This window comes from Mastacembelus armatus, chromosome 11, assembly GCF_900324485.2.
Source record: "Mastacembelus armatus chromosome 11, fMasArm1.2, whole genome shotgun sequence".
Taxonomy (NCBI): Eukaryota; Metazoa; Chordata; class Actinopteri; order Synbranchiformes; family Mastacembelidae; genus Mastacembelus; species Mastacembelus armatus.
Genome location: NC_046643.1, coordinates 11,538,491 through 11,552,259, shown reverse-complemented (window position 1 = coordinate 11,552,259; position 13,769 = coordinate 11,538,491). Strand labels below are relative to the sequence as shown.

Sequence of the window (13,769 nt, the reverse complement as noted above, 5' to 3'; positions counted from 1 at the left end):
CAGACAACAGGCGAAAAGTCAGACAGTGCATTCCCGCTTTGATTTATCTCAGAGAATGAAGCAGGAGGGGATGCAGAGTTATCAGTACTCTTAAGTAATAAATAGTTGGAACAAAATTCTCAAGTCCAAAAATGTCCTTTTCATTTTGTGTTTAAGAAAATACTTTAATACAGAGCAAGGATAAAATAGTTTTTGCATGCTGAAGCAAAGGAGGATAAAATATGCTTGGGTCTGAGTCTGAATATAGAGTTACGTGTTTGGGAGGAGGTGATGTCTGACTGGGTCTACATTTCTGGCAGTGTCTGGGTGAATATGCGCACAAGAACTAAAATAGATGTTATTGTTGATGCGGATCCATCTGAAAACTGATGATTATTATGCTGAAACACTATTGCACTAACTTATTTAATAAATGAAAGGAATGAATTGGTGTTTGGAGTCACTTTCTTCAATGATCTCACAAGGTTGCATTCACCCTCTTAAAGAATCTTCTGGAATCCAAGTATCTGTTATTGTTTATTGGAAAATAATAAACATCTTTAGTCAACAGTGATCTTATTGGCATTCATACTTAAATGCATATTTGCACACACAAACACACAGTTATAGTCATCACAGAAGTTCACTATTCTGCATCATATACCGATACTCAATTCGACTTCACCGTCCATTTGAAGAGAAGGGTTATCTTGAGTGTTGGAGAGAAGTGGATGATGAAGAGTAAAAAGGCTGTAACAGGCTGTGCTTTTATGATGGCCACATCTGCACATACACTCACACACGTTCACACACACAGATCAGAAAATACTCTGTTTTGGCTCATTTGCTGCTGTGTACTTCCTTGATGCCTTTCTTATGGTTTTAGCCCTGCCAGAAAATTTTCAGTCCTGATCTAGGACACCCTCAGCATCTGTTAGTATGTGGAGCACTGTCTTATATCACATGTAGTTCAGATCTGAGGGCTGTTTTTAGCTGTGGTTCAGATGATTGACATGTCGGCAGGGTGGGTAAGGGGAAAACAGAACCGGTGTGTGTGTGGAACAGATAGGTCCAGGGGCTGGATGTAAAAGTGCCTGTGGGAGGTGCTGACTCTGAAACAGGGCTGGGCTCGAGTGTGACGCAGGGCGGAGAGAGAAGGGGGGCAGCGTGGCCATGGCAGCGGCGGCGGCGGCAACAGAGAGTTGACGTTGTATGAGACAAGAGGCCAGAGGTTTGGTCAGGTCTTGGTTCTTGTGCAGAGCCAGTGGAATCTGAGGAGGAAACACAAACAAGCAAACTGCAACAGTTTTTCTCCGAAACGGAAATGGAAAAGTGTAAGTAGGAAACTAAGGGAGGGCAAGGAGATAGTCAAGAACCTGCTCTGTTTTCTAATGTAATACAAGTTTGCGTTTCTCTCCCAGTCCTATGGGTCGTAGGAGTAGCATTTTTCAGACATAAGACTCTTCAACCCATAATGCCAGCAATTTGCCTCATTGGCAGTAGGGAGTGGAGCTTCCTGGAAGAGGCTCTAGAGACTCAGCTTGTGTACACAAACACAGCAATGAGGGGTAAAAGTAAATGAAGCAACAGCAGAGTACTCACCACCTGGTGACGCTGGGTGGGAGGGTAGGGGCTGAACTTAGGCTTGGCTGGTTTACCGGCTGCTCTATCCTTGTGTCGCCTACTGCTGATGTGCTGCAGTGGAGGAGAGAAACAAACACACAGATTAAAACAACCCAGACAAACCCAGGAAGCAGCATAAAGAGGCTGCAAAAAAAAACAAAAAAACTAAAATAAAACAGAAGGCAACAGATTTGTATAATCAGCGAAAAGGAAATTAAAGGAAGTCCAGGTTCCTATTTTGATCATTCAAGCTGAATGTTGATATTTTGTTCGCTTTGACTTTGAGGTTCAGAAATATTCATGGCTGGTTTGGAAATCTTTAATATGATTGACAAGCATAAACAGATGGATTAGGCCAGCATGGCAGGCAGTCACCAGTAAACTACTAAATATTCATGAGCACCTGGCCAAAGTTAACTTCTGAGAAGTCAGATGTGAAGACCAGCACTCATATAACGGACTGAGATGGGAACATAATATTCAGATGCTCACTGGAACAGATTAGGGTTGGTAGCTTTGTGCTCATTATCTTGAGGGATAATGAGCACAAAGCCTCTTGACTTTAACTCACCTGCAGTGACAGGTGTGAGATGTTCACACTGGAATAAAAATATGCATGATCCTGAACTACCTTGTTGTAATGCATGATGGGTAAAGTGATGATGGCTATGTTGATGCTTTTGACCGGCTCGACTGTGTGTGACTGGCAAATCTATGTAACAGCTGATGATTTCATAGCTTTACACGAGCTGAGAAGAAACGTAATGATCCAGTTTCTCATGTCCACCTGCTCCGGAGTTCATCCTATTTGAGCAGTGCTCCAGTTACGGGTTAATTATTTCATTTCTACTGTTTAATGTGTTATACAGATTCAAGCTCCCAGCCCACATAGAGTTTAAAAAACTCTCACAATGAGACAAACAAGACAAAAGGCAAAAACAAAAAGAGTTTGATCATCTTTCTCGAGCCCTGCGAAAAACTGAAAACTACTAAAATACAGAATATTTAAATATATAAAAAACATCAAAATATAAAACCAAATCAAAAAAATTCTTTTTTCTGATGATCAGGAGTATTAAATCTGCCTGTTTTTTTAAGCAAATGATAAATGTATGTCTATCTCTCATCTTTCTAATGAGTCACAGGCATTTTCACACTTTTATTCCAAAGCCCAATTATGTCATTTTGATGTCTGACATTTAATGTCTCCCATCCCATGTCACTTAATATGCACAAGTGTAACTGTTGTTTTTCATTTTTAGCAACAAACCTGTTTGAGCTGAGTCTCTGAGTTGACGTGCACATCACAGATCTCACAGTGGAAAGTTTTGTTCTGGAGCCCGGTTGAGGACTCGGATGGCACGGCCAACTTGGCCTTGATCCCCGTCCTCGGGAAAGACTTGATGGCTCCATCACCACTTCTAGCCTCCAGCATTGTCTTGTGCTTAGTGCCTGAATGGATATGAGGTCAAATCAACAGAGAGCATCAACACTAACTGGCTAAAATGAATGCAGCAGTCAGGTTTCTCACCGCTGTTGTGAGCCTGCAGCTGCGAGGCAGAGTTCACGGCCACCTTGCAGAGGGAGCAGTAAAGAAGACGTATAGCTTTCTCTTCTTCCGTCTCTTCCTCTGGACCCAAATCCGTGTCTCCATCTCTTTCTGTCTCTTTCTCCAGTGTCCTCAGGCATGGTGACAGCGAAGGGTCAGAAGGTGCTTTTGCCGTCTCAGTGGGGGAATTGCTCAGTAATAGCACCTCTGAGGTAGGGGTTAGGGCTGAGGGTTCTGCAGTAAAATAGAAAGACATGACATAAAAAAGAGAAAGTGAGTTAGAGGGAGACCTGTGAAGTCATTATCGGGAGGCAAACATAAACATTTTCCCACTTCTGTAAACTTTGACAGCTTACGGAAGCACCAATTTGATAACTTGCTTGGAGACAGAGATAACACACCAGGCTACAAGTGACTATGAGTTCTATCAGCCTCTCTAATAATCAATAATTTCCCCTTGGATCTGCCTCACAGAACTTAAAGGTACAGTTTTGAATAGAGATTTGGCTCTATTATCTTTTGTGAGACTGTCTTGTAGAGGTTCCCTAGAGGAGTGTGTGCTGATTTAAGGAATCACTCTTTGCTAATAACAGTGATTATCTCCGCATAGCTGAGTGAATGTCTGTTTGTAAGCACTGGTTTCTCACTTTTAGAGGCAGACGAGGCTGTTTGCTGAAGTCATCAGCAGAGACCTCTCCTGTCGTCTCATCCACCTCCCTCAAACTAACTCCCAACTGGAAATGATCACTCATTTTTCGCTCTCTCTCAAACCTTCATACCAGCGATGTCAAGTACAGTTCTTCAATCTTTTTGCTTCGCAGCGAAATGTATTTGCTACAAGCTAACACCCACACACATGCAAAAGTATCACATCAGCACTGGTGCACATACAGACATATGTTTCTGCTAACAGTTGGGGCTTCGACACAGCTCCATGCTAACGCTGTTATGTTTCCAGGACACATGTCCTGTAGGCGCCCACACTGTACAGCTACCCATAAATCATATTCAAAGTCATCTGCAAAGAGTTTTTGATCTCAGGAGGACACTGAATGAGGTCATTGAACGAGCAGAGGATAATGCTCAACCTTTAATCTCCTGACTGTGAAACCCAAAGCAGCAGGAGGTTTATCACATCAAAGAGTTAAAGTCGTGACCGGAGGAGAAGATGGTTTGAGCTGTACGTTTATATATCTAACATGGTCATACATGTGATGTCTGCACGCACACACAGACACACACACACACACACACACACACACACACGGGGAAGAATGCATGCTTGCAGAGACACACACCTCCTGATGTTGTGTCAGAGCTGGAGGGCTGTGAGCAGGGTGACAAGAGGATTTGTGATATGGTTTCCTTGGTGACTGGTTCAGAGGTCCTGATCTTTGAATCCGGGGCGTCCAGAGCTTTCAGCCTTTTTGCATGTTTGGTGCCACTATAGTGGGAAGAAGCTTGAGCCTGTGTGCCCGACAGCAAACAAGAAAGCATTAACTAAGTGTTCACAATTATTTACTTAATGTAAACATGACGATATTGTTCCAACATTGATTAACAGATGTTTTAATGTAAGTTTATAATGTTCCTGATATGAGATGCTAGTGTAAATATTTTTCTTTCTGTTTTCCATGTGCTTTTCTACCCATGTGTTATGCTTTGTTTGAAAAGGAGTGATGACATTGCAATTAACAGCAAATAACTGCACTTGTTAATGAATTATTCTGTAATGAGCACAATTTAAATATTAAATATTACACGTGCACATTTCACCTTTGTTAAACCAGGCAGCTCTAACCCTTCAAAACCAGTAAAACAACCAAATACAAGGGCAGGACTCATCAGCCGTTAAACTGTCACATTAGGGTGTGTGCGAGAATTAAAAGCACTCTAAGAAAAACATTTTCAACTGTGTCTTTCCCACATGACACCACCCACCTCAGAGTTGAACCTCAGTCGACAGACTCTACAGGAACTGGGCTTCCTCTTCAGCGGTGAGGTTATCCCGAAGCCTGGGCCAATGAGAGCTTTATGGACATGATCCATCTGCAGCAAAGGATAAGTACAGCATTAGGGTCCTGACTGATTTACGAGTGTAAAAAAAACAAGACTGATCAGGTAGAGAAAGTGATCACCTGAGGCACAAATGACATGCTGTCTGCAAGCAAACATGCTCCTTTCAAAAAAGTGCAGATTTGTATCTCAGGTTAGAGGTGGGGATTGTAAGAAGCAGCTGAATGGGCGTGTAGCTTGTCTGGCTTCCAGTCATGTACGAACACAATAGCAAACACATACTGTAGATGGTGCAATACTGAACACATTTAGATGTGCTCAGATGCAAAGGAACATCTATTCACCAGAGATGTCATGCAGCATGAAGGCCAGCCAGTTGTAATTGGTTCAGCAGTGACAAGTTTTCATGGCAGAAAAATGTTTCAAAACATTCAGAGAAACCTGTCAAATTGATTTTGTAGAGCAATCTACTTCTCCTCTGTCCGTCAGCATACTCAGTATGTTCTTACAAGTCAGAATCCAAATATGTCTAAATGTCTACACCTTCCATCAAAACATCTGCGTGCTCACGAGTATTGGTTTGTGCATTTGTTATCGATTTATGCTCCTCTGGTGGTGAGACCCACTTGATCCTAGTTCAATCACTGCCTATCCTTCTAAACAAAAGCAAGTATCACAATAAATATTTAATGCAGATGATGTAGAAGATGCATTAAAGCGTTCTAATCCTTTTTACAGAAGTGAAAACCATTGTTTTGGTGGATCTATTCAGACCACCATGAAGCCAAGTTGAACACCTGTTCTGTTCTCCAGAATCAGAACGAACTACAGTGTTTTTACAGCCTCCTTTGAAGCCTACGGGGGGAGGGGGTGTTGTTTCCTCACCCAGCCCTGTTCCACAAAGACTCCATGAGCTTGACCCTGCACATGGTCCTTCCAGAGAAACACTTTCTAAATGAAGGTGGGGTACATGGCGTGACCAACTACCATCAGACAAAAAACAAAGCTACAGATTTAAAATCATGTTTTGCGTTGCGGTGTTTATGTTGTCCTGTACCAAAAACACAATCAACTGATGATAATATTACAGACTCTTCACCCTCAGACAAGGCTTCTTTATGGATGTAAGAGTTTGTCTGTGTACATAGTACCAGTATCTGACCACACAGTGCTATGGACCTTTGGACATTACCTACTGGACGTTTTAATGAGCACATATACTCAGGCAATAAAATCCAACTGGCCTTTGTGGTGCAAAACAAAACTATTACCTGTGATGAAATGTAGGGAACCATATAATCAGCCACAACCTGGGAGGCTTTATGGAAATCTAGCTGGAGGTGACATAAAAATTGATGTGTTATTATGGGTCAGGCAAGTAGCTGTGTAAGCCCTGGGAACATATAGCACTCCACTGGAGATTGCACTTGTTTCTTTAGTGCCAAAGATGAATTCTTTGCTCTTCAAACGTCAAAAGCACAACAAAATCTCTCTGTCTCTCGCTCTGTGTTAGTGTGTGTGTGTGTGTGTGTGTGTGTGTGCGTGTGTGTGTATTCTTGTTCATTTTCTTTGATCATCACTCTAGGCGGCTACACTGGAATGCAGTTCTGCAGTTATCTCTATTTTCCTGCATTTGTCTGTGTATATATATATAATTTGAATGATAAAACCATTTCGTGCATTAGGCCTTAAATACATGTCATCAAATTAAAATTCTGCTCTGATTAGCATTTTGTGTAAATATACTGGAAGTTTATAATGTAAGACAACATGAGCACATCATGTTAAAACTGTGCATACTTTAACATGATAGTTATAGTATGCTTCTCTGAAGGAGCCTGACCAGTTTAACATCAGTTTTAAAAAAAAGAAGAAAAAAAAAAAAAAAAAAGCCCCTCCTCCCTCCTCAGCCCCAAGGCTCCTGTTTCATCATCTGACCTTCCACCGCACATTCCTCACTTCACCCCTCCATCTGCTCCCCTCAGAGCCCTCTGCCTCTCCCTTCGTCTCTGTCTGATCAAAGTCACCTTCCTGGCTCCCCGGTGCACTCACTCTTTTAACCTTCGCTCCCACTCTGCACACTGGGATGAACCAGCACCTGTGGCAAAGTCACTTTGCCCTTCTCACTTATTGCCTCTTCTTTTTTCTTCGCACATGCACACATAGTGCATCACCTGCTGAAACAAACCTGCCTCTGTCCGTGCCCTCCCTGCTTACCGTGACATCAAAAACAATAAAAGCGGAAAATTCAGCGGATGATACAGTAAATAAAAGGCATGACAACCACTACACTACATCAATTATAATCAGCACATTCTCTCTTGAAACCTCCTCACACACAGAGGTGGTGGAGCATCAAACACGCCCAGCTCCAGGGAGCGAGTTATGGCCGAGACATATGGCCAAGTAAAATAAAGCAGACTCTTACCTGGAGCACAGTCAAGACCCTCAACATTTATAATGATGAATGTTCCTGGATTTACATTGTGGAACAGTGTAACAGTGATGTGTGAATGCATGATGTCAAGCACCTAAACAGGGGTGGGTTGTGATGAATGAGCTGCTGCTTTGGGGTTTTTGTCATTTAAATTCTTATATTCAAGCACAATTTTTCTTTCCATTATATATATATATATATATATATATATGAAGAGCAACACTGTCAAACTACAAGCCAAAGGAACTGATGACATCCTGGTTTGCAGCACTTTATCCCTGCGCTCACGACAAACATCCACACACATGCGTGCAGCACTTTAACCATGACAACCTACATGTGAGCACAAACCAAACAAACTCCAGTGCAGTGCTTTACAGAGGCCAACACACAGCACATCTACATTCACAAGAGATTTCAACCTTAGACACACACACACACACACACACACACACACAAACACACACACAAAAAAACCCCAGACATAAAACTCTCACACCAGGAGAAAACACTGACTGCAACAGTTCAGCCAGGCACCCACTTACTGAACACCCACAGGTTCAAGCCAGAGGAGAATGAAGACTGCCTTTATACTATAGTACTCTATTCAGTGCACAGACTAAATATATATATGTGCAAAAGTTCAATGCAATGACATATTTATTGATCACCAGGCATACTGCATGTCTGGTTCCAGTTTCTTTGGTGTGGGGATTTATTGCTTCTCCCTGTCATCTGTGACAGCAAAGTGAATATCTTTGTGCTTTGGACTGGTAATAAAACACATATGAATGGACTATATTTGACTCTGGGAAATAATCATGTCTATTTTCTGACATTTCAAAGACAAAATGATGGAAAGATTAAAAAAAAAAAAAAAAGCAACAAGTTAAGTGCACCCGAAAGGTCGATAGCAGTGGCAAAGGGGTCTTTCCATGTGTTATTTGATGCTGATTTTCCAAAGTCGTTGTATTAAAAAAAAGGAGTTGAATGTGATAATTTACCCAAATTACACCAAGCCAGTATGGAGCTTTGTAGGGTCAGTGATAATATTCCTGCAAGTACAGAATGAGAGAAGTGTTGGAGATTAAATACAGTCTAATAAAGGCGACAGGCAGCAGTTATAAAAAGGTGAGAGAGGATGTGACTCAGCAGAGAGTGTGATGTGAGGTACAGTTATTTGAAAAAAAAAAATAAACACATCTTCAAACTGTGTTAAGTTATAAATGAGACTGGACTATGAAGGTCATCCACTGGGAGAATGTGAAAGAGACTAACATTTTGATCAAAATTTGTGTTATTTGTATTTTGATTTTTATTTGTGTCAGAGAAAGAGGAGGCGGAGAGGAGGGCCAGTGGAAAAAGTGAGCTGAAAACTCTGAAAGCAAGAAAACTGTGCAAGAGGAAGAGGTATGAGGAAGATGACAGCAGGAGACAAAGTGGAAAATACATAAGAAGAGAGGGCTAAAGGCAAGGAAAGTGGAAGGGGTGGATAAGGATGGAGAGGGCAGAGAGCCAGACTGTTGTCTGATTTCTCCTCAGGTGGCAAAATGGCTTTTTCACAAAGAGACACACTAACAGCCTGGCAAATGCACACACTAACACACCATGCTGTCTTTATTTTAAACCCTCAATTTGTCTCTGTGGCTCTTTTCTAAATATCTAAGAGCACATAAGGGTCTAGAGATGAGACAAAAGTAAAGAGAAGAGAGGAACAAAAGAAAAACTGACAATTTTTCTTCAGAGAGGGTACTCAGCAAGAGCACAGCATCTTCATTTCACGTTTAGGCTGATTTGGCGTTTGATACTAGGAAAAGTGGAAGGACAAAAATATCATGTAGGTTTTGTGTCTTCAAAACAAATACACAAAGGAATTTCTGAAACAGTTTTGTTATTTAATCAAGTAAATCTAAGAGATGTGGTCAAGCTCTGTTACCTATACTAACCCTAATTTCTCTTCCTACACCCAGGAGTACGTTAAGACATAGAGCACGTGTCTCCTGTAAACCAGACGTCTGCCATCAGCCTTCCCTGACACATCGAGTCTCCTCTGGGCTCGCACTTGGCCAGCTTTAGTTTTCGCCACCTTCACCCATCAGAAACAGTGGAGCAGACAGCTCTAAGAAAAGCTCTGCGTGAGGAATACCAAGGAATCAGCTCCACCCCCCAGGTTGTGTGAAAATGTCACAGCTCTCTGCATCAGAGGTGATATATTTGGAAAGGTGTAGGCAGCACACTCACTGCTACATCTGTGCATTGAAAAATAACTCCAAGCAGGCAGAGCATTTCACAAAACAAACCCTTCCACCAGCAGAAGAAACTGACGTGATTAAGTGATCGATTAGGGATTTGATCTTTACAAAGAAGCAGGTGAGGTTAGTGGGTGGTGACCATGACAACCGCAATGACTGACAGTACTCACATCAGTGAATCCTGGCCACAGGTGGAAGGGGAGGAGGGGCTTCAGGTCAGGGGTGGACTGGGTCCTGCCCAGTGTGGAACGAGCAAGCGGCGGCAGAACGCTGTGACACACATTACCTAGAAGATAGTTGACAATGACTTAAAAAAAAATGGGGTGATTCCTTTTAGATGATGACGAAACTGGTGAGAATTAGAGCACGATATGTTGTGTTCAAAGTTTTTGGATTCAAAAATCAAATATCAGCGTTGTTGCTTGTATGATTGTTTTTATCTCTGCATTACTTTTTAGGTGTGTCAGGGCTGCAGGTGCAATTTAGCTGCTGAGCTAACCCAGGCACATTTACAATGCATTCATTTTGTAAAATCCCAGTGTTAAACGCACATATAAACAAATTTAAAAAAACAAACAAAAAAAAAAACAACAAAATACTGTTACGAACTAACAAAACATAATTTGTAGCTGATTAGACCAAATTGGAAAGTAATAAAATGTTAGATCTCAGCAAACCTTTCTTTTAGTGCATTTCATGTATTCATTTTGGCAGAGACTGAAAAAAAGATTTAGGCAGACCAAGCATCATGTTACGTTAGTTCGAAACACCTGTTCATTCATACTGACTGTAACATAAAATGTGTAGGTTCAGTGACGTGCAGAGGCAGCAGGTAGCTACATACATTTTACTTCATACTGTACCAAAGAACAGTGTGGAGTAACTTCTAAAAGCAGAACTCAGTAGAGCTTCAGCTAATAATTATTCATAAAAAAATCAATGTTGAAAAGTGGCATTATAATATCCCAGATCAGTGGGACTGAATTTGTACATTTCTTGGCACTTTTGCTTAAAAAAACAAATTCCTTGAATAATCATTACATTATCATTTCTATACCTCATTAGGGACATTACATTAAACAGTGTTCACATTCATTTACTGGACACCTACCCTAACCTTAACTATAACCAGTCTCACCCTAACTTTAAACCAAGTCGTCTCTTTGAAGTTCAGTGATTTACATTGTAGGTACCTGAATTTGGTCCCCCACAATGAAGCTGAGTCCCCACAATGTAGCAAACACAAACATAAACACACATACATTTGTTTCAGCCATAATAAAGCACACCCTAAAACTTCTAGCTCTGAGGAGCAAGAAGGCTGCCTGGAGGAGCTCTAACCAAGGATACACGAGTGCATCATTGTGCATCTGTCATAGATTGACACACCCCTTTAATCAGCTTGTGATTGGACACTTCATATCAAGGAAAGGATGTTTCATGTCTCTTAAAACATGTTTTCAGGTCCTCTGTCCTTGCGCCTCTTCTTTGCATCTTATGCGAGTGGGACTGAGACGCAAATGAGGAAAACCTGGAGGCAACTTTAAACCAAGTCATGTCTTTAAAATTCAGTGATTTACATGGTGGGGCCTGCATGGCTCTGTGGCGCTGCAAAAATATGATGCACACACACACACACACACACACACACACACACACACACACACACACACACACACACACACACGGGAAACTAAAGGTTAATCAGATAATGTCCACGCGTGCCAAACTACAACTACAATGGGCAGCAAGCAAGCACGCACGCACGCACGCACGCGCACACACACACACACACACACACACACACACACACACACACTGTATCAAAATTAGATTCACACACACCTGCGACGACACACAGACGCTCACGGCTCCGGTTCAATGAGGCCATTAGTAAAAGTTGCTGCGTGATAAGCGTCTTGTTTGCGTTGTTGACTCCTGATTATAGGCGCTTTGTTGCGCACGTTCTCTGAGCTTGATTACAGTTTGATTCAGGACCAGTCCGCACCTATAATCATCATAATCAAAACCCCAACACACCCATCCGCTCTGCCATTAGTCTGATTGCTTTAAACCAGCTGAAACCGTGTGTACGCGCGTTTCCATGGGTAATAAACGACTAAGGATTTCTAAGTTACAAGAAACACGTGGACGCGATGACAGCGTGTAGTCTGCACACGCACGACCTTAAATGTCACTTTTTAAGACAGTACTAAAGCGCTGCTGCTCATCATTGCATGCAATGGTCAAAACCAATAACGATTTGTCTTAGTTTGTCCATGTACAGTGTTTCTCCTATAGCCCAGTTTATTTATCATGCAGTAGTTGTCAATAACACGCATTGTGTAATAATCAATATATTTCCTTCTCTGTGGTTTGTCAGCTTTACTGCTGTTGTGAAAGATGATCCCCTATATACTATTTTTACTTTTCATTAAGAATCATCGCTCTAAACTAAAATATATAGCCCGAGATCTCTCACTGTCGCTGCCTCTGTCGGACTTCACGCATCTTACATCCATTTCAACATAGCAACAAGTGCCTCCGCTGCGTTATTAGGAAAGAAAAACAGCAAAGAGGGGAATAAACTACGTTTACGTACCAAAATACATGGCGGCGCCGCCTGAAATCAGATTGTTCAGTGGTTGGTGAAAGTGTCTTTCATCTCCAGGCAGAGATGAGGCTTTGAGTCTTCTCCACAGTCCGTCTCTCCCTCTCTGCCTCTCTCCTTCAGCGCCGATGCTGCTCCCTCCCATCTGGATTCCCTCCACCTCCTAACCACCCGCTCCCTCCTCCTCCTCCTCCTCCTCCTCCTCCTCCTCTTCTTCTTCTTCTCTCTCGATTCCTTTGCAAGTCTGCCCCTGTATCTAGCTACATCTCCAAGAAATCTGTTGACGGGAATTACCCTGAGCGTGCACGGTGCCACCCTGGATTAGTGCAGTCTTCCATGCAAACACGCACAGAGCAGGAGGCCCTTTCTGGGGTTTGGAACTCAGTGTGTAACACTACAAAACAGAAACAAGGAATCAGTACCTTATTCAGCTCAGAGCACATTTTAAAAAAGGCATATTTGAAAGAATTACAGGAAGCTCTTCCCCTTCCAGGCCACAGTGGGACTGAAATCTGAAGGCTTCCCTCCCTGGCTGCTGCCCTTTTGAAGGAGCTCCGTGTTCTTCTTCTGTAAATGGTTTCCCATCCGCACTCCCTTTCCTCTCATGGTATTTTTAGATGCATCCCAGAGCTTTCACTGAAAACAGAGGAAACTACACACAACACATAATGCACAGTCCGGCTAAAAACAGAACAGGCTGTCACGCACACGTATAAACACTTTTAGCAGGATTATGCAAATACGCATCCACGCACTCAGAGTTAACAAGACTCTGGTATGTTCGCATGAGTCTTTCTGTCACAGACACACACATACGTTCTGAGCGTCCACATGCACTGTATCTCTTAGCAGGGTGACCTTGGTTCAACTTTGTTGTCCTCAAGCTCGATGTTTCCACCCCCATGTGAGGAAAATGGACAACATGTGTTTTCCCACAATCCAAAACTCTGGGGAGATTTTGCTCAGTCAGGCTGTCAATTCTGTTATCCTCAAAATGCACATACACAAGATTTCTGTGTGCAAATCAGAAATCATTGCTCCTTAGACAAAATTTCTCATTGGATGGAACAAACCTCACTACTAAGACCCATTCAAAGAAACCTAAAGGGAAGTGAACTAATTCAAAGGCCTAGCACACGCCTCAGTGGAATGATTCAGAAACAGTATTTGACAGTGCATCTATAGAAATTACTCCAGTATCTTCATGTTTAAAGACTGATCTCCTGTCTGAGTCATGTCATCTGGACCGTACCTCCTGCCACATGCTCCTTGGAACAAAAGCTGTGGAGGAGAAAAACACAC

The 13,769-nt window shown here is 42.2% G+C and overlaps 1 protein-coding gene across 4 annotated transcripts; it reads right to left on the bottom strand.

Moving 5' to 3' along the window:
* Nucleotides 1-503: 503 nt before the first annotated feature.
* Nucleotides 504-12,597, bottom strand: LOC113126366 (zinc finger protein 385D-like). Of its 4 annotated transcripts, none has more exons than XM_026300337.1 (8): nt 12,459-12,590; nt 10,027-10,142; nt 5,093-5,200; nt 4,450-4,618; nt 3,134-3,385; nt 2,873-3,054; nt 1,582-1,674; nt 504-1,250 (listed from the first exon to the last, which is right to left on the bottom strand). In XM_026300337.1, the coding sequence occupies exons 1-8, from the start codon at nt 12,466-12,468 to the stop codon at nt 969-971; spliced, it is 1,212 nt and encodes a 403-aa protein (XP_026156122.1). In that variant the 5' UTR covers nt 12,469-12,590; the 3' UTR covers nt 504-968. The 4 variants fall into 4 exon arrangements, with proteins under 4 accessions (XP_026156122.1, XP_026156123.1, XP_026156126.1 ...); XM_026300338.1 differs by having other exon boundaries at nt 3,134-3,376; XM_026300341.1 differs by lacking the exon at nt 10,027-10,142 and having other exon boundaries at nt 12,459-12,597.
* Nucleotides 12,598-13,769: the final 1,172 nt, after the last annotated feature.